The 26,005-nt window shown below is 39.4% G+C and overlaps 1 protein-coding gene across 1 annotated transcript in view; it reads left to right on the plus strand.

Moving 5' to 3' along the window:
• CDH20 (cadherin 20) overlaps positions 1-26,005 on the plus strand; it is a 61,246-nt gene that overhangs the window by 27,236 nt on the left and 8,005 nt on the right. Inside the window, exons 6-9 of the mRNA XM_059893563.1 lie at positions 4,534-4,787; positions 17,070-17,206; positions 19,410-19,531; positions 24,066-24,183. Coding sequence (XP_059749546.1) covers positions 4,534-4,787; positions 17,070-17,206; positions 19,410-19,531; positions 24,066-24,183 — 631 coding nt within the window. The remainder of the gene's footprint in view (positions 1-4,533; positions 4,788-17,069; positions 17,207-19,409; positions 19,532-24,065; positions 24,184-26,005) is intronic.

Raw genomic sequence — 26,005 nt, forward strand, 5'->3', positions numbered from 1 at the left:
CACTTTGCTCTCTGCACCCCTGTTGCTGCACTCTCCTCTGTGGCTCCGAAGCTTCCCTCCACAGCCACCCCCCCGTCTCCGCCAGTGAACGGGCTTCCTAGTGTGTGCAAACTTTTCCTCCTTCACAGCTCCCTCCCAGAGGTGCAGGTCCCATCCCTATTCTTTTGTCTCTGTTTTTCCTTTTTTCTTTTGCCCTACCAAGGTACGTGGGGAGTTTCTTGCCTTTTGGGAAGTCTGAGGTTTTCTGCCAGCATTCAGCAGGTGTTCTGTAGGAGTTGTTCCACATGTAGTTATATTTTTGATGTATTTGTGGGGAGGAAAGTGATCTCCATGTCTTACTCCTCTGCCATCTTGAAGGTCCTCCCTGACACATTCCTCATCACTGTTTTATATATCACTTAAAACACACACACACACAAAAACCTCCTGCTAATTTGAATGATACAATGCTTTCTCATTCCTTTGTTTGTAGTTACTGGAAAAGCCCTTGCAGACACAGATGTATTTGCTTCACTAATATCAGATTTATTCCCTGCTATTGTTTCCATACCATTTTACCTAAACAGCAACTTTTGTTTCAATGTTGAATCATAATACAATCTTTCTGAAGACATTTTAGAAGGCAGTAAAGTTCAACACATGTATTACCAACAAGTGTAGAACTCAACCGAAGTACAGCATGAACGACTTTGACCAGGTTTGGCTAGCACAAATGGTGACAACTACATCCTACCTCTCGTTGGGCCTACAGCAATTATAAGATGCTATCAGTTGGAGAAGTAACCCTATTTCCAAAATGTCAAAATACAAAAAAATGTGTATCTTTAAATCATTGAAATATGGCAACGTAAAGTCTGTATATATCATCATTCAACTAGTATCAATACATGTTAATACACTGAAAAACTTATGCACTACTCAATGTAACAACATGTTTGGGTTTTAGGCCCTCCCTAAGTACTGGGGAATAAAAATCTGACTAAATCATAATCTTTGCCCTTTAGTATCATGAAGGCAACCAACACAGAAAGAAATATTTATAATACAAAATAAGAAGAGCCATAATGGAAGTAAGACAAAGTGCTATGGGAAAAGAAGAGGGAATGATTAATGCTGCTTAGGGGAACTGCATTACTATTTTGTAACATAATTTTCATTACTCAATTTTCAAGGATATAAAAACTTCATTTTTATGTGCTCCAACTCTAGGAAATTTCTTGAATTTAACTTGGGTTCTCAGACATTACTACTCTTTGATTTACTATTTAAATATGTAAAAACAAGTACAAAAACTTTTCTAGACAGAAATGTCAAACTCATATCAATTATGGGCAATTTAAAGTTTAGGGTATTTAAGGCAAAGTTTTCTTTAAATTTTAAATAATAAAATTATTTAAGGGAGACGATAATCTTAAATAATATAAAAATCACTAAGTAACTTATTTAAAAAGAAATTTTAACAATAATTAAAAACTCACTCGTCTTTCAACAGTGCTAGAAAAATTGGATGTCTGTATACAAAAAAAATAATAATAAAGAACCTTGATTCATAGCTACAAAAATAAACCCAAAATAGATGATTTACCTAAATGTGAAAAACTAAAACTATAAAATTTCTAGAAGAAAACAGAATAAAGTCTTTGTGACCCTGATTAGGTAATTTTTTTAGATATGACACCAAAATCCCAATCTACAAAATAAAAAGTGATAAATGAGACTTCATCAAAATTGAGTGAAAAAATAAATCACAGATTGGGAGAAAATATTTGCAAATCACCTGCCTGATAAAAGACTTTAATATAAAATATATAAAGAACTCTTCAAGAAGATATAAAGATGCTCAACATCATTAGGCATTAGGGAAATGCAAATCAAAACCACAATGAGATACCATTTCACACCCAGTAGGATGCTAAAACCAGAAAAACTGACAAAACCAAATAATGACAAGGATGTGGAGCAACCAGAACTCTCATACATCCCTGGTGGGAATGCAAAATGGTACAGCCACTTTGAAAACTGGTTTGGAAGTTTCTTATAAAGTTTAAAATATGCTTACCAAATAATCCTGTGATCCCACTCCTAGGTATTTACCCAAGTGAAATGAAAACCTATGTTCCCACAAAAACCTGTATACAAATGTTCATAGTAGCTTTATGCATAATCATCAGAAATTGGAAACAACTCAAATGTAGCTCCAGTGGAGGATGGATAAACAAACTGTGGTACATCCATACAATGCAATACTACTTGGAAATAAAAGGGACAAACTCCACATTCACAATGACATGAATGAATCTTAAATGCATTTGTTAAGTGAAAGAAACCAGACTCAAAAGACTACATACTGAATGACTGCATTTATATGACATTCTTGTAAAAGGAATACAAAATAGATCAATGGGTGCCAGGGGGGTGGGATCTGACCACAAAGAGGTACTGATCAGGGCATAATAGGGTGATGGAACTGTTCTATATCTTAATTATCATAGGAGACACATACATAACTGTATACATTTGTCAAAACCTACAAAAATTTACACTAAAAAAGATGAATTTTAATGTATGTAAGTTACATCTTAATTTTTACAAAATTCATACCAAATTAGAAAAATGACTTAAAATTAAAGGAACAACATATTTTGCCTAGCTCAAACTTAACATAAACAATCAGTGTCCACTTTGGGTTACTTCTACATAAGGAAAGAATTCTAAAAGAATACAATGCAATTTACCAGGAAAGATAAATGTCTAGACTTAAAACAGCAGTATAAATAAAATAAACTGGTAAACCTATTCCTTCAAATTTATTGAAACCTGAGTGGCAGATACCCCTGTTTATGAAAACCCTGCCTTTTGACTAAGAACTACGGACGCAGGGCGGCTGGTGGAAATGGCCACTTCGTTCAAATGGGAAAGGCGGACTCCATGAAACGAAGAGTACAAAGTATGGCGCTAAGTAAATACAGGACAAGCGGTAAACCAACAACAGCAACAAAACAAACAAAAAACTTTTTGTTAGAATTTGAAAATAACAAATTTAGTTAAAGCAATTCCTACTGCTGTTTGTTTCTCAAAAGCAAACCAGTTGCTTAGACACATGCCTCTTTCTAACATGAGACGTGCTGACATTCAGCACATTTTATGAAAAAGGGACAAATGAATGAAATGTTTAGCTAGAAAAACTTGTCATCACCAAGTGGACATGTGACTTTTAAGCTTTAGTAACTGCTTCACTATCCTCTGTAATTATAGAATTGAGTTTCCATCATTTTTTAAATTATTAATGATATTTTGAGGTAAGTTTTGCTTTAAACTTTTTTTTTTTTAATTTTTTTTTTTTTTTTTTTTTTTTATTTATGGCTGTGTTGGGTCTTCGTTTCTGTGCGAGGGCTTCCTCCAATTGTGGCAAGCGAGGGCCACTCTTCATCGCGGTGCGCGGGCCTCTCACTATCGCGGCCTCTCTTGTTGCGGAGCACAGGCTCCAGACGCGCAGGCTCAGTAATTGTGGCTCACAGGCCCAGTTGCTCTGCGGCATGTGGGATCTTCCCAGACCAGGGCTTGAACCCGTGTCCCCTGCATTGGCAGGCAGATTCTCAACCACTGCGCCACCAGGGAAGCCCTGCTTTAAACTTTTATACATTTTTGTCAGTTAAAAAAAAAAACACAAATGGATTATTCTTGAGATGGCATTCAAGTCCACTTTCTGCCCTAAAGTGCTGTATTTATTTTGACATAAAACATTCTGAAGGTAGAGATAGATCCAAAAAAGGAAACACCAAAAAAGTTATATTTTACGACATGAGGTTTTATTAGACAAAGTTAAACTTTTGGGGGTGAGACTTGAATGAGGAATTTAAAAATCAAGAGCAGCATTTCTACTCTGACACAGCGTAACCACATCAGCTTAGGCCAGTCTGCTAGCTCGCTGAGTCTCAGTTTCTTTAACTGTAAAATGAGGCATTGGATTAGGTTTTTAAAAAAGATTGTCTATGATAAACTGAACACACAAATATTGATCTGACACAGTGCTTCGAGAACCTTTGTGAGGTGTTTATTGATAGTTTCTTGGAAAAAAATCACTATTGCCTTTGTACTCAAGAATTGGTTTTTTTTAAAAGGAAGAAAACAGAAAAGCCTAGGCCTCAGTTGTATGGATATGCTGAAATAGAACTCAAACTCTCTCTTAATTATCATGACACCTTTTCAAATGAACAAGCATTTCTAAAGATGACCATGCTGATTAAAGAGTAGACAAGTTAAGTCAGCCCTGCCCAGGGTACAGTGGCTTTCTTCATCAGCAAACTGGCTTCCTTTAGCATCTTCCTTACTTTCTTTACCAAATTGTTGAAACTGACATTAAGACCAAGAACCATGGAACAAAAGAAAAAATTCCCTTATTTTTCCTCTTGCCTCTTTTCCACCATTTTAATGCATTTGGGAATCTACCCACTAGCCAGCAGTATCATCCATCCTTTAGAACCCTGACGTATATGCTCCTAACTGATCTATTTTCCTGTCATTACTTTTCAGCCCCTGAGTTTTGAAACCAAGAAAAGCTACACCTTAAAAGTGGAGGGAGCCAATCCTCACCTAGAGATGCGTTTTCTGAACCTAGGTCCATTTCAGGACACAACCACAGTGCACATCAGTGTGGAAGATGTGGATGAGCCCCCTGTGTTTGAACCTGGCTTTTATTTTGTGGAGGTACCTGAAGATGTGGCAATTGGAACAACCATACAGATCATTTCTGCCAAGGATCCAGATGTGACCAACAACTCAATCAGGTTTTTCTACACATTTCACCTTATCCTTATATCCTGGAATCTTCCCTCATCTAATTTTCTAGCACTTTTTCTCTGCTTCTTCCATCTCTGGACACTCTCCTATTTCTTTAAATTCTTTTCTCTTAAATAACATGGACTCTTCATGTTATTTAGAAATGAAGTACCATTATGTCTACAACTCACTGTCAGCTGGTTCAGCAACACACACACACACACACCTCTCAATTCTCAGTTGTGGCCTTACTGACATTTGGGGGTGGATAATTCTGCGTTGAGGGAGCTGCCTCTTCGATGTATTGTACAATGTTTAGCAGCATCTCTGGCCTCTACCTACAAAATGCTAGTAGCACCCCCTGAGTTGTAACAATCTAAAAAGTCCCCAGATATTGCCAAATAGACAGATATATAGATGTCAAAACATTAAAAATCGTTGAATCTTAGTGGTGAATATAAAGGTGATTACTGTACATTCTTTTAATTTTTATGAACCTTTGACATTTTTACTTTAAAAAATGGAAAAAATAACATATATAAACACATATTTCCATATACTATACAAAGAACAGACATAGAAACTACTACTGTTGTCAACAGCTTTGATGCCATGTAGACTGGCTTTCTATTGCAAGCCCACATAACAGCCTCTCCAAAGTACGTTTGAACATCAAGATTCCAACCTAGATGCTTCCCCCTCAGGAGGGGTAGAGAGCTGCTCTTATAGCCATGGCCATCTCCTGTCGACTATGGAACCAAAGTGCAGACAGCTGGTGGACAGATTGACACTTCAACCTTCCAGAGCAACTGCCAAGCCTCTGAAGCTTGACACAAAAGATCAGGATTCCAAGGCTGTTTGAGACCATCTGTCACATTAATTGTTGAAAGCCACACAAATGGATCTAGGGCTTTAGTGCAGATAGCACATTTTAAACACACCCTGATTCATCAAAGGCCTTTTCTGTCAGCCGGTTACTTTCCTCACCTGGTGCTATTTTGTATTTAATGAAAATGTGCTTTTGCAGTTTAATAAAGATGGTTCTCTCCTGAGTTTAACTATACTGGGGGAAATCTGCTTCCTCTAACCAATTAGCAAACATTTTACATTTTCAGGCATTAAAATGGCTAAAATTATTTTGCTTGAATTCTGATATTTGATTTTTAGAAGAAAACTAATCTTTATGAGCTATAACAATTTTATAGAAGTGATATTTCAACCTTAAGCTTTTTAAATGTATAATAGAAGTTAGTGGAATCATATTATCCCCAAAACAACAACACAAATGAAACCAATTCTACTATAAATTTATATTTGTAATATAAATATTATATTTATATCAGAAGCCAAGAATATATATCTATCTTCTGATTAATCTATTCATATCAGAGACACTACTGTGGGAAAAAACTCTAGAGAATAAAACTTTATGGAGGAAAAGTGTTTGAAATAAAACAAGCACAGTTTGAAAAAAATCAGATCTCATTTCTAAAAGAGTCAATCAGAATATCCAGTGGATGCTTCCACATCTTCTTTCCAGATTCTGATTCTGGACTCCTACATGGTAAGCACTGGAAATATGATTTTGTCAGGAGTCACACTACTAAATGACAAGTAAGAGAGACTGAAAGCAGTCAAGAAACAAGAAAATTCACTCACTCACACACACACACACACACACACCCCTAGAGTGAATGTGCACTATTCAGGACTAAAGTCGTTATCTCAACACATATCTAGGAAGGAAAGAGAAACACCCGCAGGCCTAGATCCACTGCTGGCGTGGAGCAAAATGAGGATACAAAATGAGGGAATCCTGTCTGGCTAACAGAAAATGCTGCTTCAGATGATGTGCCACTGAAAACTGTCAGTTGGCTGGCATGGCACTGATGCAATTAGCATCAGGGAGGTCTATAGTGGGGTGCCTGTGTAGTCCAATACATCCCAGTCAGGAGGAATCCAAGAGTGCACAGGCAGGAGGCATAGAGCAGGGTCCACTGGGCTTATTCCAGGGCAGGGTTCTAGGTCTTGAAAGAGAAACTGGCAAGAACAAGGCAACAGCCACAGGCCTGGAGGTAACAAGATAAGCGTTCAGGCACAGGGGATAGAGCAGAATTCCACTTATCATAACTAGAGATAATCGTCCCTCTGCATTTCGGTTGGAAAGAAGGAACAGAATTCATATTGTGAGACAGGGTCTCTGACCCTTTGTGCTGCCCCACAGGAACGAAGAATGGTCTCTGGAGCCAAGCAGAACACCAGGGGTCCAGATTCTGAGAAGGAAAAGCACCTAGAAGTCAAATCTCTGGCTATTACTTAATAAACCCATTTGGAAAGTACTTTCCTACATTATCTTTCACCAAATTGCTTGTTTTCTCCTTATTTATCCTATAAAAGTTATTTTCTTTTAAAAATAATTTGAATATGCCATATGCCGCTTGTCTATCTTGTGCATTTTTGGTACAAATAAATGCGGTTCACATTCCTAAAAAGAAAGTGCATATTAAATCACTCAAAAAACAACATACCACCTGAGGTTCAAATGCTATGGATAAAAAGGTCACTGAACTTTTTAAGAAGATTATCAGGACTTTTATAATCTCATTTCTGGAAAGTTTATGGTGTGTTCAGGCATATAAGCTGGTCATCATTTATTAGTAAAGCCCAAAACTAAGTCTCCAGATTTAGTTACATGTACATGAAAAATACAGTGTTTGGATCACCTAAATTTTTAATAAATGCTCAAGGAATTTCTAGCAAGCAGGAAACTGAACCATTAGGCAACTGAAATAGGCTCCTGCTCGTATGGAAACAGCCTGTCCCCCTGTGCCTTCCTAGAGTGTGTGTGGATTTAGGGAGCCTGTCCATGACACCCTACCTCCAAAATCACTCCTAAATTCAGAGAATGTCCTCAGCCAAGTAAACAAGCAGGGAGTTCAACGAACACCAGCTATTGTTCGCTGAAGGCAGTTTTGTATGTGAATGTTATGCCTATTCTGCCCACAGTAGGTGAGAATATTATGGTTAGAGAAAGGAAAACCACCTACGTAATTCACTAGTATGTCCCAGCTTCCTCATTTTCTATCTGTATCTACGCCTTTAAATTTGTTCTCTTGACTCCTGAAAATTGGCCCAGGGTCCCATTCAGAGTAATGAATGCTATTATTGCCTCAATTCAGGCCCCGCTTGGGAAATGGAAGAGGAATTCCACTTGAGGGAGGCTTCTCTGAGGCAGGCTCGCAGCGGTTCCTCGCAGTGTGTCAGCGGGCAGTACTGTCATGGGTTCTGTCAGTTATTTCCATCACTCCATCTCCCCTACCATCTGTGACATTTGCTATGGCGTTGTAGGTTTGAATGCAGGAAGCTGGTTCATCATAGGCTGCCTCTCCCCTCAGCATTATGCCTACAGCTTGGAGAGCTGCCAACAGGGTTACGGCTCTGTGGGCTGAATGGCTGGCTTTTCTCCTGTTTGGGGAGCTGAAAGAAAAGACTGTCAGGAGCCAACCAGTACTTTTTTTCTAAGATAAATTCAAATCTTAAAATAGCCTGTAAACTTTAAAACTAAATCACTAATTATACCTAAAAAAACCCGCTCCAGTTAATTTTAAATTAACTTTGTAGGCATGTATTTATTCTTTATTAAATAGTCAACTGTTGGCTATCATGGCTTAATCTATCTTCAAAAAAGAGTTAAGGCTTTGTTTCCTGAAACAATCTCATACATTCCATATGCCTAGGTTTGATTCCCAGACGTGCAACCTTGGGCAAATGTCTTAACCTTTCCATGCTCCAGTTTTCTCACCTGTAAAATGGGGATGATAACAGTACCTACCTCATAGGTTTATTGTGGGGATTATATGAGTCAATACAGGTAAGATGTTTAGAGCAGTGCCTGGCTACAGTAACAGTGTCAGAAGCAGAGAGAAGCATTACTTTACTTATTTAAATTTCCCAACACTTGGAGAGTTAGAACTGAAATGTTTCCAACTTCTCCAGCCTTTAGTGGTCACCTTTCCCTTTAATTCCTAATTCTCTGAACAGTCATCCTGAATTTCTGTAGGAAAAAATACATACTTGAAACAAAATACTTTACCAAATAATACATATACTGGTATATACTGTATATATATATATCTATTTATATGTATTGAAACAAAAGTTTTACCATCAATATTTACCCTTACTGGAATACAGTCTGGCATACACATACATGTTCTTTCTACACTAGTCATAACCCACCATATTTATTTCAGATTGAAAAACAATACACTAAAGTAAAGAAACGACTTACTCCCATCAAATGGGCAGTATTTCCCAGTTTCAACAACTTCAAGATAGAGACTGCAATTGCCGGCAACTTTTTTTGGCCATGCTGTGCAGCTTGTGGGATCTTAGTTCCCTGACCAGGGACTGAACCCGGACCCTCGGCAGTGAAAGCCCGGAGTCCTAACCACTGGACCACCAGGGAATTCCGCTGGCAACTTTTTTTAAAATTAATTTTTACTGGATTATAGTTGATTTACAATGTTGTGTAGTTTCAGGTTTACAGCAAAGTGAATCAGTTATACATATACATATATCCACTCTTTCAGATTCTATTCCCATATAGGAGAGTTCCCTGTGCTATACAGTAGGTTCTTATTAGTTATCTATTTTATATATAGTAGTGTGTATATGTCAATCCCAAACTCCCCCCCGCTTCCTCCTTGATAACCGTAAGTTTGTTTTCTACATCTGTGACTCTATTTCTGTTTTGAAAATAGGTTCGTTTGAACCCGCTGGCAACTTTAAATGGAATTTTGAACCCAATATGTTACAATAGCTTATATATATATATATATATATAAAATATATAAGAAATAGAATCATTTATATATAATTTACAGTATATTACATATTATATATATACAATAGTTTATATATAAACACATGTATGTTTCAAATCTTACTGTTAGCTGCAAATTATTAGCTGTGTAACTGTATGAAAGTGACTTAACTTCTCTAAGTCCTAGTTTCCTGTTAGGTGAGATAATACCTACGTCCTAGAGATGCTGTAGAACTTAAAAAGAAGCTATAGATAAATACAGCCCATCCTGAGCTCTCCACAGACTGGCCTGTAACTTGCAACACTGTGCCTTCTAGAATTGCAGTTCCTCTGCTATCGCCGAGTAAACGCAAGTTCAGAAACCCCATTAAAGGCTCTGGCCGAGTTTCCTCTTGCTCCTGTCTTTGCCCCCCGACCAAAACCTGGAGCCTCCTCTGTGGCCCTGCATGGCATGCAGCGACTCCCCTCTGCGACCCAGCACCTGTACGTGATTACAAGCTTAAACCCAAGAGGGCCTGCAAGATGGCTGAGCCTAAGACGCGGAGACCACCTTCCTCCCCACACATACATCAGAATACACCTACATGTGGAACAGCTTCTACAGAACATCTCCTGAACGCTGGCAGAAGACCTCAGACTTCCCAAAAGGCAAGAAACTCCCCACGTACCCGGCTGTGTGGCTGACAGGGTCTTGGTGCTCTGGCCGGGTGTCAGGCCTGAGCCTCTGAGGTGGGAGAGCCGAGTTCAGGATACTGGAGCACCAGAAACCTCCCGGCCCCATGTAATATCAATCGGCGAGAGATCTCCATCTCAATGCTAAGACCCAGCTCCACTCAACAACCAGCAAGCTCCAGTGCTGGACACCCTATGCCAAACAACTAGCAAGACAGGAACACAACCCCACCCATTAGCAGAGAGGCTGTCTAAAATCATAATAAGTTCACAGACACCCCAAAACATACCACCGGACACGGTCCTGCCCCCCAGAAAGACAAGACCCAGCCTCATCCACCAGAACACAGGTACCAGTCCCCTCCACCAGGAAGCCTACACAACCACTGAACCAACCTGACCCACTGGGGGCAGACACCAAAAAAACGGGAACTACAAAACTGGAGACCCCAAACACAGTAAGTTAAGCAAAATGAGAAGACAGAGGAATACACAGCAGATGAAGGAGCAAAGTAAAAACCCACCAGACCAAACAAATGAAGAGGAAATAGGCAGTATAACTGAAAAAGAATTCAGAGTAATGAGAGTAAAGGTGATCCAAAATCGTGGCAACAGAATGGAGAAAATACAAGAAACGTTTAACAAGGACCTAGAAGAACTACAGAGTAAACACACAGTGATGAATGGCACAATGAATGAAATTAAAAACTCTCCAGAAGGAATCAATAGCAGAATAACTGAGGCAGAAGAACAGATAAGTGAACTGAAGATAAAATAGTGGAAATAACTATCACAGAGCAGAATAAAGAAAAAAGAATAAAAAGAATTGAGGACGGTCTCAGAGACCTCTGGGACAACATTAAACACACCAACATTCGAATTATAGGGGTCCCAGAAGAAGAAGACAAAAAGAAAGGGTCTGAGAAAATATCTGAAGAGATTATAGTTGAAAACTTCCATAATATGGGAAAGGAAATAGTCAATCAAGTCCAGGAAGCGCAGAGTCCCATACAGGATAAATCCAAGGAGAACCACGCCAAGACACATATTAATCAAACTATCAAACATTAAATACAAAGAAAAAATATTAAAAGCAGCAAGGGAAAAGCAACAAATAACATACAAGGGAATCCCCATGAGGTTAACAGCTGATCTTTCAGCAGAAACTCTGCAAGCCAGAAAGGAGTGGCAGGACATATTTAAAGTGATGAAAGGGAAAAACCTACAACCAGGATTACTCTACCCAGCAAGGATCTCATTCAGATTCAACGGAGAAATTAAAACCTTTACAGACAAGCAAAAGCTAAGAGAATTCAGCACCGCCAAACCAGCTTCACAACAAATGCTAAAGGAACTTCTCTAGGCAGGAAACACGAGAGAAGGAAAAGACCTACAACAAACCCAAAACAATTAAGAAAATGGTAATAGGAACAAACATATCGATAATTACCTTGAATGTAAATGGATTAAATGCTCCAACCAAAAGACATAGACTGGCTGAATGGATACAAAAACAAGACCCATATATATGCTGTCTACAAGAGACCCACTTCAGACCCAGGGACACATACAGACTGAAAGTGAGGGGATGGAAAAAGATATTCCATACAAGTGGAAGTCAAAAGAAAGCTGGAGTAGCAATTCTCATATCAGACAATAGTCTTTAAAATAAAGACTGTTTGTTACAAGAGACAAAGAAGGACACCACATAATGATCAAGGGATCAATCCAAGAAGAAGATATAACAATTGTACATATTTATGCACCCAACATAGGAGCACCTCAATACATAAGGCAAATCCTAACAGCCATAAAAGGGGAAATCGACAGTAACACAATCATAGTAGGGGACTTTAATACCTCACTTTCACCAACGGACAGATCATCCAAAATGAAAATAAATACGGAAACACAAGCTTTAAATAACACATTAAACAAGATGGACTTAATTGATATTTATAGGACATTCCATCCAAAAACAACAGAAAACACTTTCTTCTGAAGTGCTCATGGAACATTCTCCAGGTTAGATCATATCTTGGGTCACAAATCAAGCCTTGGTAAATTTAAGAAAATTGAAATCGTATCAAGTATCTTTTATGACCACAACACTATGAGACTAGATATCAATTACAGGAAAATATACGAACACATGGAGGCTAAAGAATACGCTACTAAATAACCAAGAGATCACTGAAGAAATCAAAGAGGAAATCAAAAAATACCTAGAAACAAATGACAATGAAAACACAATGACCCAAAACCTATGGGATGCAATAAAAGCAGTTCTAAGAGGGAAGTTTATAGCAATACAATCCTATCTGAAGAAACAAGAAAAATCTCAAATAAACAACCTAACCTTACACCTAAAGCAATTAGAGGAAGAAGAACAAAGAAACCCCAAAGTAGCAGAGGGAAAGAAATCCTAAAAATCAGATCAGAAATAAAAGAAAAAGAAATGAAGGAAACCATGGCAAAGATCAATAAAACTAAAAGCTGGTTCTTGGAGAAGATAAACAAAATTGATAAACCATTAGCCAGACTCATCAAGAAAAAAAGGGAAAAGACTCAAATCAACACAATTAGAAATGAAAAAGGAGAAGTAACAACGGACCCTGCAGAAATAAAAAGGATAATGAGAGATTACTACAAGCAACTGTATGCCAATAAAACAGACAACCTGGAAGAAATGGACAAATTCTTAGTAAAGTGCAACCTTCCGAGACTAAACCAGGAAGAAATAGAAAATATAAACAGACCAATCAGAAGCACTGAAATTGAAACTGTGATTAAAAATCTTCCAACAAAAGCCCAGAACCAGATGGCTTCACAGGCAAATTCTATCAAACATTTAGAGAAGAGCTAACACCTATCCCTCTTAAACTCTTCCAAAATATAGCAGAGGGAGGAACACTCTCAAACTCATTCTACGAGGCCACCATCACCCTGATACCAAAACCAGACAAGGATGTCACAAAAAAAGAAAACTACAGGCCAATATCACCGATGAACACAGATGCAAAAATCCTCAACAAAATACTAGTAAACAGAATCCAACAGCACATTAAAAGGATTATACACCATGATCAAGTGGGGTTTATCCCAGGAATGCAAGGATTCTACAGTATACACCAATCAGTCAATGTGATACACCATATTAACAAACTGAAGGATAAAAACCATATGATCATCTCAATAGATGCAGAAAAAGCTTTCGACAAAATTCAATACCCATTTATGATAAAAACCCTCCAGAAAGTAGGTATAGAGGGAACTTACCTCAACATAATAAAGGCCATACGTGACAAACCCACAGCCAACATCGTTCTCAATGGTGAAAAACTGAAACCATTTCCACTAAGATCAGGAACAAGACAAAGTTGCCCCCTCTCATCACTATTATTCCACACAGTTCTGGAATTTTTAGCCACAGAAATCAGAGAAGAAAAAGAAATAAGAAGAATCCAAATCAGAAAAGAAGCAGTAAAACTGTCACTGTTTGCAGATGACATCATACTACACAGAGAGAATCCTAAAGATGTTACCAGAAAACTACTAGAGCTAATCAATGAATTTGGTAAAGTAGCAGGATACAAAATTAAGGCAGAGAAGTCTCTTGCATTCCTATATACTAATGATGAAAAATCTCAAAGAGAAATGGGAGTGTTTCCCATTTACCACTGCAACAAAAAGAATAAAATACCTAGGAATAAACCTACCTAAGGAGACAAAAGACCTGTATGCAGAAAGTATAAGACACTGATGAAAGAAAGTAAAGATGATACAGACAGATGGAGAGATATACCATGTTCTTGGACTGGAAGAATCAACATTGTGAAAATGACTATACTACCCAAAGCAATCTACAGATTCAATGCAATACCTATCCAACTACCAATGGCATTTATCACAGAACTAGAACAAAAAATTGCACAATTTGTATGGAAACACAAAAGACCCCGAATAGCCAAAGCAATTTTGAGAAGAAAAATGGAGCTGGAGGAATCAGACTCCTGGACTTCAGACTGTACTACAAAGCTACAGTAATCAAGACAGTATGGCACTGGCACAAAAACAGAAATATAGATCAATGGAACAGTATAGAAAGGCCAGAGATAAACCCACACACATATGGTCCCCTTACCTTTGATAAAGGACGCAAGAATATACAATGGAGAAAAGACCACCTCTTCAATAAGTGGTGCTGGGAAAACTGGACAGCTACATGTAAAAGAATGAAATTAGAACACTCCCTAACACCATACACAAAAATAAACTCAAAATGTATTAAAGATCTAAATGTAAGGCCAGACACTATAAAACTCTTTAGAGGAAAACACAGGCAGAACACTCTATGACATAAATCACAGCAAGATCCTTTTTGACCCACCTCCTAGAGAAATGGAAATAAAAACAAAAATAAACAAATGGGACCTAACGAAACTTAAAAGCTTTTGCACAGCAAAGGAAAGCATAAACAAGACGAAAAGACAACCCTCTTAATGGGAGAAAATATTTGCAAATGAAGCAACCGACAAAGGATTAATCTCCAAAATATACAGGCAGCTCATGCAGCTCAATATCAAAAAAACAAACAACCCAATCCAAAAATGGGCAGAAGACCTAAATAGACATTTGTCCAAAGAAGATACACACATTGCCAACAAACACATGAAAGGATGCTCAACATCACTAATCATTAGAGAAATGCAAATCAAAACTACAATGAGGTATCACCTCACACCAGTCAGAATGGCCAGCATCAAAAAATCTACAAACAATAAATGCTGGAGAGGGTGTGGAGAAAAGGGAACCCTCTTGCACTGTTGGTGGGAATGTAAATTGATACAGCCACTGTGGAGAACAGTATGGTGGTTCCTTAAAAAACTAAAAATAGAACTACCCTACGACCCAGCAATCCTACCACTGGGTATATACCTGGAGAAAAGCATAATTCAAAAAGAGTCATGTACCACAGTGTTCACTGCAGCACTATTTACAATAACCAGGACATGGAAGCAACCTAAGTGTCCATCAACAGATGAATGGATAAAGAAGATGTGGCACATATATACAATGGAATATTACTCAGCCATAGAAAGCAACGAAATTGAGTTATCTGTAGTGAGGTGGATGGACCTAGAGTCTGTCACACAGAGTGAAGTAAGTCAGAAAGAGAAAAACAAATACCATACACTAACACATATACATGGAATCTAAAAAAAAAAAAAAAAAGGTTCTGAAGAACCTAGGAGCAGGACAGGAATAAAGATACAGACGTAGAGAATGAACTTGAGGACATGGGGAGGGGGAAGGGTAAGCTGGGACGAAGTGAGAGAGGGGCATGGACATATATACACTGCCAAATGTAAAACAGATAGCTAGTGGGAAGCAGCCGCATAGCACAGGGAGTCAGCTCGGTGCTTTGTGACCACCTAGAGGGGTGAGATAGGGAGGGTGGAAGGGAGACACAAGAGGGAGGGGATATGGGGATATATGTATGCATATGGCTGATTCACTTTGTTGTACAGCAGAGGCTGGCACAGCATTGTGAAGCAACTGTACTCCAATAAAGATGTTAAAAACATATGTATGTTTTTTAAAAAGAAGCTATAAAATGCCTGGTATTCAATAAACGGCAGCGATCATAACTACTGGCCATTACCAAGGACTACGTAAGATTCTAAAGGATGGTTCTCAATCATGGCTACATATCAAAATCCCTTATGAAGGTTTTTAAACATACAGATGCCTGAAACTCCCTCCATACTTAGTGAATCTCCTAATATGGGCACCAGGTAAGACAACTTAGGTGAGATAATACAAACGGTCAGACTGCCAAATCAGATTCAACAGGAATTACAGATCTTACCCAGTATCAAGGTAAATAAGGACTCAAAGGATATAAACAACAGCAAAATATGAGCTAAGCATTCTTTCCTTAGAGAGGTCTGAACCTGTCAGTTGTAGGTGCCTGTAACTATCCTTCTTTTTCCTGTATAAGGATGCATGTTGGTCCACAATGAATATGAAAAGTGTAAGCAAAGAATGAAGTGCAATGCTTCAACAGAAGGAGCCATTTTGATTATGGAACATCTGCTTTTTATACCCCATTAATTACATAGCTCACATGACATTTTCCAGCACGCTGTGCCCAATAAATTCATAAATTCCAGGCTTCCGTACAATAAGCAACCTAGACAGACCTGGTCCATCTTGCTAGTAACATTCCACAGGTAAGGACATCCCATTTAGCAAATACCGTTAATGTGTTTGACAGCAGGTCAGTCATTAGTATGTTTACAAAAGACCTGATTCAAATCTTTCCTTCTCAATAGGTGATACAACTTACAGGAACCGGAACCACGTAACTATACCTTTTCCAGTTCCAATTTATCGTTTCTGGACTTATGTGAATAAAATTTGTTTTGAACAAAGATATGTAGGGGCTGACATTCAGAGTGTCCCAAAAGTCTTAGGGCAGTTTTAAGCTTTAAATAGCTGAAATTGATCTTTAAAAAGTGTAAAACTACCCTAAGTCTTTGGCACCCTGTTTTATTTCATTTTATGAATGAGGAAATTAAAGCAGTAATAGTTTGTTGTTGTTTTGGGTTTGGGGTTTTCTTTTGGGGGAGCGGGGAGGGTTTTTGGACAGAGAAAACAGCAATGCAGTCTTCCAAGTGCCCATAACCGAGAACTATCCTGTTCCACAGGGCATGCACTCAGTTCTCTCATGTAATATGCCACAGTATGCTTATCCAAATAAAACGATGTGTGTAATCTGTTTTTGCAGATATTCCATTGACAGAAGCAGTGACCCTGGAAGGTTCTTCTATGTTGACATTACAACAGGTGCCCTAATGACTGCGAGACCCCTTGACCGGGAAGAGTTTTCTTGGCATAATATCACTGTCCTTGCTATGGAAATGAGTAAGTAAAACAAAAAAACTGCTCTCCATACAGTGACAAAACAGAAGCACTGGAGAAAGTGGAAGTTTCTAGAGTTTGTTGAAACAAAAATTATCTTCTTTATGGAAAGGAATGGAAATCCTGGTTTATGCAAGTGAATGAATGTATTTAGTTCAAATACTTATTGAGGATCTTCTATATACCTAATCCTGTGCTAGAGGTAAAAACACACAAACAAAACATGCAAAAGCAGCACAAAAAATAGCATCCTTAAACCAAAGAGCTAGACCTCTATATGAAGAAAAGGGACAACTCCTGAGAACTCTAAGAGGCTTTCAATCTTTAATAAGATTAGGAATGCTCAAATAGTATAAAATATTATTATTGGATGAAAGGAAACATATCACCCTTATTACACACATACATATACACACACATGCATTTAAGAATTTCAGACATCTTACAACAAAAGACAGACTAACATAAACTTAAAAATAAAATTAAAACTAACATAAACTAAATTAACATATTTATTATAATCTCAACACAAATTAGATTATATACTACTACATTCCATATTTTTCATAACACCAAGTGATGAGAAAGATTAAGGGAAATGACAAATACTAACATATTGGCAGAAGTATGTACAGCCATTCATGAGAGCAATTTGGTAACTAATCTTTGTATTAAGATCCCCCAATATATTCATACTCTTTTTCTCAAGAATTCTCCTTTAATAATTATCTTAAGGAAATAATCATAAATATTAACAAAGATTTATGTACCCAAATGTCCACTGCATTGTTATTTTAAAATAGGGAATTACCTAAATGTCTAATAATAGGAGTTTGATTAAATAAATTATGGTACAGCCACACAGTAAAATGAGACTATCATGTTGATATTAATACCCATGCTTTCAAAGTATATTTCAATGACAAGGATAATCTTGCCCTAAAATATTAAAGCTCTAAATTCAACTTTATTTTTTTTTAATTTCAGTGCATGTGTGTGTGTGTGTGTGTGTGTGTGTGTGTGTGTGTGTGTATTGGAGAGTTTGGACACATGTAATATACATAACGTACAATGGAGCTCTCTGGTGGTAGGACTATGGATCACATTTATTCTGATGTTTTTCTGAATTTTTCATTATTCCTTGTATAAACAAGCACCACCAAGTTACAATGAAAAAAATGTAAATATGGCAGCACTTTTGGTAACCAAGCAATAGAAATATACAGGAGAAAAACACAGTATAGACATTTGAAAGAAAAAAAATGAACCAAAAGAACAGGGCATTCTGAGGTTTAATACAATTATTTACTAAGCATAATTTCTGTGTCTTATGATTTCTATTTTGTCTTCCTGGGATGGTGGCCAAAACAGAAAAAGGCAGGAGGGACACTAGTGGGGCTGTGAAATTATTTTTGTGTGGTAATGCCAAGCAAAAGACGACCAAAAGGACATATTTCCCCATAAGTGACTACGAGTAACTTCTCCTACCCCAGCCAAAGATACAGATTTGGTGTGTGTTTGATCCTATAATATCTCCCTTAGTCCACAGGTGGAAATAAATGTGCAGTGTTATCTATAATCCCATGAATAACTTGAAACCTTCTGAAACAGTAATTCAAAGAACTGATTACAGGTTTTCCCACTATCCAAAAGTAAAGTGTTCCTATGAAACCTTTTGTAAGCCAAAATGTTGTAAAACGAAGAAGCAATTACATTAGGACACATCTTGCTAACGGATGAGCAAAATAAAAAGCACAAATGCTCACAGACACAGTTCAAAGATATGGCAGCTTGATGCCGAGTATAGTTCCCGGGGAAAGAGCCTGTTGGTGCCACTCTCACTGCTCAGGGTGCGACCTGCCTTCAATTCTATAATCTGAAGCATGAGCCAAGTGAGAGATTCGAAACCTCTTTTTAAGATTCATTTTGTGATACCTGCTCCCCCCGAGTTTCATCCCTCCCCTCAACCTCCTGATATCACACACACTCTCCAACACAAAACTCGTCCTGCCCATGCTTATGTTCTGGCCACACTCTTAATAGGCAACCCTTGCATCCTTGTGTTGCTATTTCCATGTACTTTACCCATTCCTTTAAAAACCAGAATGAGGAGGTAAATACCTATTCCAACAAAGAGCTGCTTTCTTGCATTTCTGAACCCTCCTCACCTTTGGTTTTTGTTTGTTTGTTTTGTGTGTGCTTTTAGACAATCCTTCCCAGGTTGGAAGCGTTCCTGTCACAATCAAAGTCTTAGATGTGAATGACAATGCTCCAAAGTTCCCCAGATTCTATGAAGCTTTTGTCTGTGAGAATGCCAAAGCAGGGCAGGTAAGGCAGCCTGTGAGGGTGCACCTTGGTGAACCCCCAACATGTGGAAACGACTGTTTCAGATAACCAGATTTGCCATCAAAGAAATTTAGACTCCAGAAACTAAGTTTACAAAAGAGAGTCCCCAACTTCTGTATATCATGTTGCAACAGTTTATTTGTTAAGACAACTATTTCGAGCCTCCATTACATTTTATAGTCTAAACAAGGTTGTGAATCAAGGGGGCTTACTCACCTGTGAAGCCAGGTAGTTAGTTACCCACCCTGTAACTGAACTGTATGGAACCAACTGCAGTAACATGTGCTCTGGGTCCTGGAAATGAGGGACCATGGAGATGAAGATCGGCAGAAAAAAGGAGTCTTTTTCTCATTTTAGCACTCATCCTTGAAAGTGTTTGTAGTAAGGAAAGTTTAGTTTTTATATCTTCCTACCTCCCTTCCTTCTGGCAGCAAGTTTACAGACTGCCTGCCCTATTCTGAGAACACTTCGTTACCTAGAATTACCTACTCTCTCCCCTCCCTCAATTAAAACATCCATTTTCTTAGTACCACTCATGTCATGTAAAGTTTTGAAAGGAAAGGCATCTGAAGGAACAAATTTCTACTTATTTGAAACAGCTTTAGTTTCATAATCTTCAGATATATTTGTGTATTTTTTTTAAGTCTGCTTTTAAACCTAAATGAATATTGGGTTGACTAAATCCCAAGTGGTGTAACTGAAAAACATCCAAACTGTGCTTGGAATGGCCACGTTATTAATGTACGTGTCAGGCTGCTGCCCACCCTTCCATACCTCAGATCACAGGCAATCTCTCCTCTTCTGCTCCTGCTTTTGTAAGACTCTTCAATCCTCCCTAATGTATTTCCCCCGAGCATATTTTGTGGTTCTGTGGATTCCGGTTTGGGGGCGTTGGGTGCACATGGCAAGGACACACGCTTTGGTAATTCAGGCTTTCCGACTGTAACACAGCTTTTGCTTCCACTTCTCTCACTCTCCTGCAACATCCCACTGCACAGACTCTGTCTATACAACCAAAACTTTTATTAGCTTCCTGAACTCACCAAAGATTGACTCAACGCATCTTTACCATTCTACTTAGTCAAAGAAAAAGTGACTCCCTTGTTCCAGAGGAAAAAAAATGTGTCCTGTAGTCCTTCTCATCTAAATTATCTCATCCATTGATTCTTGAAACCCACTGCAATAGTCTATAGCATGCCTAAACTTTTTATCAACAAGTCTAAGATAATTCTACTTCCATATCTATTGAATTTCTAGTCTAGAAAGACCTGAAATATTATGCAGCTAATAAAGTTACAATGAAGACTTTCCAGCATAAGAAATTATCTGTGTTATTATAAGAAAGGAGGTATAGAAACTACATGTACATGCTTGAAGTTATGTAAAACTGTATCTGCATGTGAACAAAAATTGGGAGGCAGGATGCAAAAATAGCAATAGTTACTGTGCTAAGGTAGTTGAGATTTGAGTGAAGGGATTTGGGACTTTATTTTAATAATTTTTTTATTGTAACGTGACAATTTACTTATATATTATAGAAACAGCATACATAAATTTTTGTTTTATGTAAGATTATCATTATAATATGACAAACATAATACTTTATATTTTAATATAACAAGAAACTAATTTTTAATCTGTAATATAAAGAGTAATAGTAGCACAATAAATTAAACCCCTCATTCCCCAAAAGTGAAACATTTCCTTTCTTAATGGGCTTCGGAATAGAAGGACAGGGTTTTTTTTTTATATATAAATTTATTTATTTATTCACTTATTTATTTTTGGCTGCGTTGGGTCTTCATTGCTGCGCGTGGGCTTTCTCTAGTTGTGGCGAGCGGGGGCTACTCTTCCTTGCGGTGCGCGGGTTTCTCATTGTGGTGGCTTCTCTTGTTGCGGAGCACGGGCTCTAGGCGCACAGGCTTCAGTAGTTGTGGCACATGGGCTCGGTGGTTGTGGCTCACGGGCTCTAGAGCACCGGCTCAGTAGTTGTGGCGCACGGGCTTCGTTGCTCCACAGCATGTGGGATCTTCCTGGCCCAGGGCTCGAACCCGTGTCCCCTGCACTGGCAAGAGGATTGTTAACCACTGCACCACCAGGGAAGTCCAGAAGGACAGGTTAATAGCATGTTACCACCTCTCTTGTTTTTGCAGCACACAAGAACACCTCCCATTTCTACATTTCTATATACATCTTCTAATTGTCTATTATACAGTCCTTTGAAGCACGGTTTATCTGTGACTTCCAAGTTCAGACCGTGAGCCACAAGTTTATCATAGTCTGTCATATTTGTCATCTTTAGCCCAAGATACATAAATCCCACTCTTTGATTTTGGCTCTGGGACATGTTTTGAAGATTTTCAAAAGCATGCAGCTCAGTAGGTACGTCTGGTTTATGAAGAATCAGGCCTCCTTGTGTTAGATTTGTCATACACTGTCGTTAGCTTTGTATCTGCCGAGTTGGGATGTGTGCTTTCCTCTTAGGGAGAAAGGAAGCCCAGAAAGAAATCAGACGACGTCTTTGGTGCAGGCTGAGGGCGGCATGAAACCTGCTAAGCAGAATCTTGAATGGCAAGTGGGGCTGAGGATGAAATCAGACCTGCCAGGAGAGGGGAGGCCAGGAGAGCAGGCTCTGGTGCTCCCGACCTGTATCATCGCTCACCCATTCTTTAAAGCCCTGTAACCAACCCATCATATGCCTCAGGTCCCCACATCACCAATATACATATATACAATTTCATAGGTCAGATGTTCTGAAATGACTTTCTGTTTGCCAAGTTATACATAATCACCTATTTATAACATTAATGAAGAAACATGTCTTCACGTGTTTGGCCCCATGCGCAAGATGGAACGTACAGGATTTGTCTCGGCAGGAATGGGGCAGTGGGGTGACCCTCGTGTACGAGCAGCACTGACACCAGGCTGGACTGTGGGGCAGATTTATCTTCAGTGCTCTCCTGATCCCTCCCCTTTATTGCAACTCCATCCCCCCGACTTTTCGATTCAACAGAGCCCCGCTGCCAGTTGGGTTCACCAGGAGGCATAAATGAGATAGAGCTCTGGTCTAAGATGTTTATTAAGGCATGCCCTTGGGGCCAACGCCCGTGGAAGGGAAGAACTTCTGCATGACTGGGCAAAAGGAGAAGTCCAGCTGCAGTGCAGACCCACTAACAGCCCTGGATGACTTCACAGAGTTCTAGGACTAGGGTTCTCCTGAGGTGAGAGGGGATGGCCAGGCTTTATACTATCGCATCAGTCACTGGATATGGATTGTCCTGGAAGGATGTGGTGACTGTGGGTAGGTGGCTCTCAGCAACTGAGGCAACCGCCAAAGAGACTGACAGGTGAAGATATCAAGTCCTTCACTGAAGGGGGTCTGAGCAACACCATGCTTACCAGCAGGCCCCTTGCTGGAAGCTTTCCCCTCTGTTATTTAATCTTCCACACACTGTGAGGATAGCATTACCTCCTTAATTTACAGATGAAGAAAGAAAGACGAAGCAAGCCCACCTCAGCCCTCCAGCTGACCTTGAATGTTCCATTTTCTACCCTGTTAATAGCCAGCTTTTGACAGCGGGAGTGTGGTGTCTACAGCGCCAGGCCCGAGAGGGGTGGGGGGAGTCTGTGCCGTTGGTTGGCGGGAGAGCAAACACACAGGAGGGAGACCACCCCTTCGACTCCTGTTCTATATCCCACCACTCTGCCTGCCAGTGTTGCAACTGTGTCATTTCTCACTGCTTTCTTTAGGAACTTTTCCATCCTGATCTTCATAACCTTCATGGTAACTTACAACTTTGAAAAACACGTGGAAAAGGCAAAATTTTGGCCAAAGAGCTCAAGAGGAAGCCACGCCACCTCTTGCTCTCCTCAGCCGCAAGCCTTGCTTCTGACTCCAGTCTGTTCTACACAGCCCACCCTGGGGGTCTTGCGCTCTACACTTTGCCTAGCTCCCCTTCCTGCCAACAAAGAGCGACTGCTCTGCGACCCATCCCCTCACGTCTGTTTTCCATTAACCTGACACCATCAATGTAGTGTCTGCTTACTTCCCACTAGGTACTGGTCATTTTTAAACAGAGGCCTCTCAGAGACAGCAATCTGACCATGAAATATTAACTCAAATGTGAGGCTAAGAAGGTGAGGCGAGGGCACAAAAGAACTGGGAAACAGGCAGGACCTTGTGGCATCCCAGAATTATTTCACTCAAAGTCTTCTGTATCAACTGCCTAAAAAGGGCCAGACCTGGGGTGAGAATAGCGTGTTATGTCGATGTCTAACATCTGAGGCATTCAGGTATCATCTACCCTGTGCCTGTTAACACACTCAGGCCCAACAATAAACCAAAATTCAATTCTGCACCGTGTGATGGCACAGAGACTGCCGAGGGAAGTTTCAGGATGTCCTCGTTGGGTAAAACAATCTACTACTGGATTTCAGGGTTTGGGACCCCCCCCCCCCCCGCCCTTGAAGCTTTTCTTTTGACTCTGACTCGCCTGATTTCGTGTCCCTCCCTCAGCTGATCCAGACAGTGAGCGCAGTGGACCAAGATGACCCACGCGACGGCCAGCACTTCTACTACAGCTTGGCTCCCGAGGCTGCTAACAACCCCAACTTCACCGTAAGGGACAACCAAGGTAATCAGCTGCCTGCCGGCGCTCTTCTACAGCGTGGGCTGGAAGCTCTGGGCTCCTGTACCATGCAAACAGTGTCAGAGGTCACCTGCTCTTGAACAGCACGAAAGACACTCATGTTAATTTGTACGGTCTTTCAAAGTTTTGTTTCAGAACATCAAAGACAAAGAACGTCCTCTGCTGATTCTGAAACTTTTACTCAGTCAGTCAGTTCACTCAAACATTGGAGCACGGGCTCTGGGCCAGACACTGTGTGAGGCACACAGGCTTCCTTCATCCCCACAGAGAGCAGCCATGTTTGTATGTTCTTTAACTACAGGAAGAATCTGAGAAAGCTGACAGGAAGAGGCCCAAGGAGAAAAACCTGAGTGAACACTTCTAAGCAAGGATCAAAGGGGGAAACAGTGAGAGCTCCCAGAACAAAAGGGAGACAAAGGCTAAGTAACCTTTGAGTTACTTAAGAGCAAAGGACAAATACAGGAACACAACGGGTAGTTCTGGCACCGAAACCACTTTATTATCTTGGAATGATTCAGAAAGAACAGTCAGGTGGGGTTCCCTATTCCAGAAAGTGCTTCCCTCTACATCTTTGCTGGAATGGAATTCTAGACCCCTCTACTCCAAAAAGCATTCAGACCAGCTAAGGAGTTCACAGACCTAGCACACTCTTCACTGGGCACAGATGGGAAAAGGAGGGGCTTCTGTACTCTGGCCAGAAGATTTTCAGAGAAAGGTCAGAGCAAGTGAAAAAATAATTTAAATCTGTCAAGTGAACCCCTTATGTTGCTAACTGCTACCAACTAGCTGTTTGACCTTAGAGAGGGAGGGCATCACTTGTCTGGGCTGTGGTGGCCTCATTTTTATTCCAATTCTAAAGCGCTGTCACTTTATAACAATCTAAACAAAGAGTAACAAAAAGTCATGATTTAGGCATACCTAGTCTTAGTCCAAAAATCAATTGTTTGGGACTTAAAGTATTAAATCCACCCCACACGATATTCTGCTATTAAAACTAGAAAATATCAAACCTGTTTTCTTCTAAATGGAAAGCATCCTTCCAAGTCATCCCTTTAATCATCTACATAAAATCATCAAATCACTATGATAATTCTGAAAGGAAGAGTAATATAAATTACAACAACAGGAGTGCTACAATTAAATATCCTGATATTTTTGACTGGGTCAAATTTTGAATTATTCATTTATCTGCTTCACTTGGAAACCCTTCCTGCAAAAACTTGTTTCAGACCCTTCAGGATAGGTTTTTTTTTTGGCCGTGCCACAAGGCTTGCAGGATCTTAGTTCCCAGACCAGGGATCAAACCCAGGGCCCCTGCCCCTGCAGTGGAAGCATGGAGTCCTAACCATTGGACCACCAAGGAATAAGGAATTCCCTAGCATAGGTTTCATAGTAGAAACCCTGGGGAAAAAAATAATACATTATACTGTTTCTTCAAATTTTCAGCTAAGTGTCACTCTATTCCTCCACTCTGATATTTGTCTGAATCAATACAGAAACAATATGCAGCAAAATGCTGCAAATTTCTTAACAATGACTTTGGGCACCAATTCATGGAGCCAATACCTTAAAAAGATGGGCCCCTGGAACCTGATTACTGTAAAAAGAAATGACTCATCTCTTGGAAGGTTTTTGTCAAAACGGAAGTCAGAACATCTTCAAAAGAAAGAATGAACTCTTAATCTCCTCATGACAATTTATCCCTCGAGTATCCTTTACTGAGGCTCATTAAAAAAACTGACCAACACCTGATGTGGTGGATCTACTGTCAAGCCTTCCAACTCCCGTGCCCAAAACATGATATTCA

The sequence above is a fragment of the Balaenoptera ricei genome, chromosome 14, assembly GCF_028023285.1.
Source record: "Balaenoptera ricei isolate mBalRic1 chromosome 14, mBalRic1.hap2, whole genome shotgun sequence".
NCBI classification, from domain to species: domain Eukaryota; kingdom Metazoa; phylum Chordata; class Mammalia; order Artiodactyla; family Balaenopteridae; genus Balaenoptera; species Balaenoptera ricei.